We start from the raw sequence: 6,501 nt of genomic DNA, 5'->3' as shown, positions 1-6,501 counted from the left end.
CTCCACGCAGTAAAGGTCCTTCGACAGCTCATCCATGAGCGGGCATCCCTTGGTGCTTAATCACCGGGAGGTGACAGCAACCCTCGCCCAACGCATGGAGTGATATAAGCCACATCAGAAATCCAAGCCCACCAAAACACGCCAAAACACAAAGGAGAAGCCTTATCTTCAACTCCAGCCGTAACCTTTTACTTAAAATTCCCAACGAAATTAACATTTATGTCCCCTATTATTGTAAAAAAACTTCAACCATGCGCAAAGTGTCCATCTCTAAGTGGAATTTGACAGTCATCTCTTACAGCTAAGGATTGCAGGATTGGTTAGAACAAGTTGCAATGATGAGTCTCAAAAGACAAATTTGATACCCCAGATCGCAGAATACAAGCGGAACCAAACAAGATACTTCCAAAAATCTAGCCCTCCTCCCTATCCCAAATCTCACGTTTAGACCACGGCTCCTTCCATATATATCTTAATTACCCCCCTGGAGGCCTCCTCCATCTTCTCCTTCTTGTGGTCATCTTGCCCATCCCATTCCTGATTCCTCCCCAAGCTCATGGACCCTGCTGCCTCCCCAGAAAAACTCAGAACCCCACTCCTTGGGCCCTCAGACGACGACCAACCCCTCCCGTCGTCATCGCCAATGGCTGCCGACATGGATGATCCCCACGGATCGAGCGGCCGGCTCGAGAGCATCCTCACCGACACCTCGCTCTCGTGGGCCCGCCGCCTCCAGCTCGCCACCATCATCGAGATGAAGCTGCTCATCCACCTCGCCGCCCCGGCCGTGATCGTCTACATGCTCAACTACGTCATGTCCATGTCCACCCAGATCTTCTCCGGCCACCTCGGCAACCTCGAGCTCGCCGCCGCCTCCCTCGGCAACACCGGCATCCAAGTCTTCGCCTACGGCCTCATGGTACGTAATTCATTCGACCGTAAATCTAAGCATTTGTTACTTTCCTCGTCATTCAAAAAAGGAACCCTCATGATGAACATGTGGCTTTCTTCGCTTTCCTCGTGATCATGAATGGTTAAAAAAAAAGAAGAAAAAGAAACCCTCATGATGAACATGTGGCCCCAACTTACGAAAATCCAAAAAAAAGTTGCTCGTGACCGTGATCCATAGCCAATCCCATTTCGTAATTGCACCACTGACAAAACGTCCGCATATGCCGTGTACAGCTGGGCATGGGGAGCGCCGTGGAGACGCTGTGCGGGCAGGCGTACGGCGCCCACAAGTACGAGATGCTCGGAATATACCTTCAGCGGTCGACGATACTGTTGATGGCGACCGGCGTGCCGCTCGCAGTGATCTACGCCTTCTCCCGGCCGCTATTGGTGTTGTTGGGAGAGTCGCCGGAGATCGCCAAAGCCGCAGCCGTCTTCGTCTATGGGCTGATCCCGCAGATATTTGCATACGCCGCGAACTTTCCGATCCAGAAGTTCTTGCAGGCGCAGAGCATCGTGGCGCCGAGCGCCTACATATCGACGGCGACGGTGGTGGCGCACCTGCTGCTGAGCTATCTGGCGGTCTACAAGCTGGGGATGGGCCTCCTGGGGGCATCCCTGGTGCTCAGCTTGAGCTGGTGGATCGTGGTCATCGCCCAGTTTGTGTACATAGTCACGAGCCAGAAGTGCCGGTTCACTTGGACCGGATTCAGCTTACAGGCCTTCTCCGGCCTGCCGGAGTTTCTGAAGCTCTCCACCGCGTCGGCGGTGATGCTCTGCCTGGAGACCTGGTACTTCCAGATCTTGGTGCTCATCGCCGGCCTATTGGAACACCCCCAGTTGGCCCTTGATTCTCTGTCCGTGTGGTAAGAACCCTCTGATCTTTAGGTCCAAGTCGAGCCATTGTAACTTTTTCATTGGAAGTTTCACCGACACACGCTGCACCAGGCACGGCATGGCTGTGGCGAGTAAAAACAAGTCACAGGCTCACAGCCAGCTTTTGCAACTTTTCCGGGTGATTTCATCTCTCTCATCAGGCGGTGACCGCCATAAATTCCCTGGGCCATTGGTTCTTCCACGCTGAAAAGAACCAAATTAAATGATGGGCGTTAACAGGAAAAATCTCACGCTATCTGATGGGGTTGGTTGGAAAATGGGATTCCGGCACTTGGTAGGAGTGATCGATTTGGTCTCCTTCTGTGCATGTGGCAAAAGGAAGTGCACCTTTCAAAGCTATTGCAGCTTTTATTCCTTCCAACTATTGCAGCTTTTATTCCTGGATGATTTCATCTCACTCATCAGCCATTGGCCTTCTTCTGTGCATGTGGTAAAAGGAAGTGCACCTTGGGGATAGTGTTTGGAGTACTAGATGGTTGGAGATTTTTCTTTTATTTATTTATTTATTTGTAGGGCCAGTTTAATAAAACCTAGACCGCTTTCTTTTATTTTTTTGTAGCAGTGCCTGTCCTTCACATTGAGCAAGTTATGGGATCCAAGGATCTTAAGGCTGCTGTGAGGACGACAGGGTTCAAATCAAACAACCATGTGGCAGTTCAAGACTTTGCAATAAAATAAAACTCACATCTTAATAGTATATATAATAAGAGATGTTAACTCTTGACTGATGCCATTTGTAAGTGTTATATTGTAAATGAGCTCCGTTTTAAGCTGTTTGTTTATTTGTGGATGCAGCATGACAATCTCTGGGTGGGTGTTCATGATCTCCGTTGGGTTCAATGCTGCAGCCAGGTCACATCTCTCTCTCTCTCTCTCTCTCTCTCTCTCTCTCTCTCTCTCTCTCTCTCTCTCTCTCTCTCTCTCTCTATATATATATATATATATATATATATATATATATATATATGAATATGTATGCATATATGTATTCAACAAAGATATGCGATTGGGACCAACGTTAACATTTGTCCACTTGTTTTTTGGTCTATTATGTATTTATTTCTTTTAACCAGTAGAATTAACGTGGTTGCAATGTCGTTTTGACCCATAAGACAAGAAAATAACGTCGATAGCAACTTTACGCTTAGCGACACCAACTATTGCTTGTCTTTTTTTGTCTTATGTTCCTCCACCTGTGAGAAAGTCGACCGTTTAATAGTCATACCAGCATAATTGACAAGTAAACAAATTACGAGTCTTAGTCTCATCATTCAGCGATTACGTGTAAAATAGCTCACACATGTACATCAAGGTTCAAAAATGTTTTACTACTTTCATCTGCAGTAAATAACCATTCCATTTTACTACCCTTCTTTTATTATTCATTGCCCTCATTTTTTGGCAATGTTTCTGCATTAACTTCAGAAGTTTTTTATATATATATAAAAAAAAATTAACTGAACTGAAATCAAATTAATGCAGAATGTGAACCTACTGAAGCTGCCTTTGATGGCACCCCTTACCTCGATAATTGAAAACACTGTATCACTAGACAGCAAACTAATTACATAGAAAAAAGGAGGTTGTCATAAAGAATCAGATCTTCAATTATCTTTTTGGTAAACGACTGATTTAGTTTGGAACTCATACAGTGTGCGAGTGAGCAATGAGCTCGGAGCTGGCAATCCAAAGTCGGCCGCATTCTCGGTTGTGGTGGTGACGACAGTGTCTTCTATACTAACAGTGATAATAGCAGTGGTCATCCTCTGCCTTCGTGACTACCTCAGCTATATCTTTACAGAAGGAGAGACGGTGGCCCATGCTGTTTCCGAACTCACCCCTTTGCTAGCCCTCACCCTTATCCTCAATGGCATCCAACCTGTCTTATCTGGTGAGTACAACCATCCCTATAGATTCAAGCAATCAAACCAAAGCTAAATTAAGGCATGCATGAAACTTTTCTTTTTCTTTTTCTTTTTTGGCTACAGTGTGTTAAAATCATCATTTGTCCTAAAAGCTTAAGCTGAATAATGAGGTTAAAGAGTGTGGAGATAGAGTTCGAACTTGGAACCTCGATCTGCTCTGATACTATGTTAAAATCACCACTTGTTCTAAAAGCTTAAGTTGATAGGATGAGATAGAATTATTTATATATTTTATATTTTCTTATATAGTGCATAAAACTTTTCTAGATACAGAAACTTTTGAGTAAAGCATCACTAAGGAAAGGTAGCATGGTTGTATCCCCACAAAATGCAATTAGGTATAAGCTCTCTAGGGGTCAATCAACAAAATGCCACAATTTTCACAAGTAGCACAATACCGAACTCAATCTCTTTTCTATAAGAGCGAGCAGTCATTTTCTTTGCATTAGGTAGTTCAAGAGCAGATTCTTTGCATGGGTAAGTTTGAGATGTCAAACTGGGAAACAAATATAAGAAAATATAAAATATATAAATAAATCTATTTTAAGTTTAAGCTTTTGGGATAAGTGGTGATTTTAACAACAAATGCATGCAACTTTGTCTCCTGAGGCTTTAATCTAAAGGATGATAATAACAAATGAAAATGGAACGGCCGCTTAGGCCTCACTCGATACCAATATGCCCTTATTCATTAGAGATTTTCTTGGAACCAATGAGGAGATGAAAGTTTGATTTTTCTTTTTTAAGTTTGGATTATCATGAAGAGTTAATCAAATAAACAGTTTAAATTATCAAGAAGTGGAATTTACACCCTTTGAATTACCTATCCTTAGTTTGAACAAGGTACATTCAGAAGCAAGTGATTTTAAGAGATTGTTATTTTAAAACAGAATATGCGAGTAGATGTATGTAATATTAATATGATACCACTTCTCATTCTTAACATAGTCTTCGTTATTTCCTAGGAGATAGAATCTGCATGAAACCTACAAAAGTAGACTCTAATATGAAAAGAGACTACAGAGAAGTAAAATGATTTGACTAAGATATAATATCGGCATGAGATTTGTAGAATCCAACCTACTGCTTTAACAGTCTCTAAACTTCGCAAGAAAACAAACAACTAATCTGAGTAAGACCAACAAAACTCTGTTTTCTTTTCCTTCTTTTGTTTAGAAATGCTAACCAGGCTGGACTTCATGTGATAAAAAGGTGTTGCTGTTGGCTGTGGATGGCAAGCATTTGTCGCGTATGTTAATGTTGCCTGCTATTATATTGTTGGCATCCCCCTTGGCGTTCTTCTTGGCTTCAAGTTTAACTTGGGAGCAAAGGTAAAATCTCTAGCAATCTCACTATCAAAATTGATCTCAACTCAACTGCAAAACTTCCAACACAATATTTTCTTTTCGAGCGATAATCTATGATAGTATAGTTTTATGCATGGCATATCATACCGGTCCAAACCGGATGGTATGGAGCGTACTGTACTGTATCAATATCTGGACGGGTGGCGTACCGATACTCGATACGCCAAAAAAATTCTGTACTATACCATACCGATATTGTGCTAGTGTGGCACACGAACTATAGTTTTATGGCATGCTTAATGGCTTATATCATCGACCAAACAAGAATCTCATTGCATGAATATATATTTATGTGCAGGGAATATGGTCTGGTATGATTGGGGGAACATTCATGCAGACACTTATCCTGCTGTGGGTCACTTTCAGGACTGACTGGAACAAAGAGGTATCCTAATTTGCCTTCCTGTTTTTGCCTTAGTTGATTGGTGTCCTTCCAATAAAAATCATCACTAATCCATTAATGCTGTTTTGACAAGATAAACATGAGCAACAAGCCTCATTTCAACCATATCTAACCACCCCTAAACTGAGTCAGATGATTGCTTAGGCCTCTTCTGCTCTTAACAATGTCGATGTCAGCTGATACCCACCCTCAAATCTTTCTTCATTTCAGCATGGTACTGACATCAGTGATGCCAACCCCTAAAAATTTTACAAATTTTTTTTAGACATCTTATAAAAGAACTACAACCACCAAGCCTTGTTGCGTCACCAACATGGACAATTCAAAGGAGGCGTGGCAAGTAAAGTTTTTGGACTATTTCATCATGGACCTTTCCATAAATCATTTTAATAATGAGTAGATAAAAGCCTATTTCACTTCAAAAGCATGTGACCATCCTAAACTAATATATGAACTAGCTTTTGCTTTGCATCTCTCGAAAAAATCTGGAATCCCAATATAATAAAACATATATGAATATATTACTTCACAACTTCCCATGTACAACCACTAATGATTCCAAAAAAACATAAGATATTGGCGATATCAGACACATAATTGATAGCTACGTAATTAGTTTCCCTAAATTTCTTCTATCAATCTTATGCAGGTGGAACAAGCCATTAAAAGATTGAATAAGTGGGAAGGCAAGAAGCAGCCCCTTCTAGCTGATCAGGAGTAGGAAACAGATGCTAGAGACTTGGTTCAGTATAGCTCTTAAGCTATACATCATCACAATGTTCTGGCATTATCTATATCCTGATCACATGATCTAGGATGCCAGTGATCTCCAATATTTACATGGGAGGGAGTATGGAGGGAGGATGGGATGGTACATGGGAACTTCCGTGTAATGCAGCTGCAAAGACAGTTGTGCAATTTTTATCTGTAATTTTTAATGTTAATTTGCTTTATCCAA

The 6,501-nt window shown here is 41.9% G+C and overlaps 1 protein-coding gene across 1 annotated transcript; it reads left to right on the top strand.

Annotated features, from left to right (window-relative positions):
* The first annotated feature begins 268 nt into the window (after positions 1 to 268).
* Positions 269 to 6,501, top strand: LOC103723490 (protein DETOXIFICATION 40). The gene is made up of 7 exons (XM_008814417.4): positions 269 to 919; positions 1,186 to 1,817; positions 2,644 to 2,700; positions 3,501 to 3,739; positions 4,986 to 5,104; positions 5,439 to 5,525; positions 6,193 to 6,501. Exons 1-7 carry the CDS (start codon positions 557 to 559, stop codon positions 6,262 to 6,264), a joined length of 1,569 nt encoding a protein of 522 aa, XP_008812639.1. The 5' UTR covers positions 269 to 556; the 3' UTR covers positions 6,265 to 6,501.

This window comes from Phoenix dactylifera, chromosome 4 (assembly GCF_009389715.1).
Source record: "Phoenix dactylifera cultivar Barhee BC4 chromosome 4, palm_55x_up_171113_PBpolish2nd_filt_p, whole genome shotgun sequence".
In the NCBI taxonomy this organism is placed as follows: domain Eukaryota; kingdom Viridiplantae; phylum Streptophyta; class Magnoliopsida; order Arecales; family Arecaceae; genus Phoenix; species Phoenix dactylifera.
This window is presented reverse-complemented; position numbering and strand designations above follow the sequence as displayed.

Excerpts from the sequence above, each read along its gene's own strand:
- LOC103723490 (XM_008814417.4), top strand. The coding sequence starts at position 557 with ATGGACCCTGCTGCCTCCCCAGAAAAACTCAGAACCCCACTCCTTGGG. Across the intron at positions 1,818-2,643 it reads CTTGATTCTCTGTCCGTGTG|CATGACAATCTCTGGGTGGG; the intron begins GTAAGAACCCTC and ends TTGTGGATGCAG. Across the intron at positions 3,740-4,985 it reads CATCCAACCTGTCTTATCTG|GTGTTGCTGTTGGCTGTGGA; the intron begins GTGAGTACAACC and ends TGTGATAAAAAG.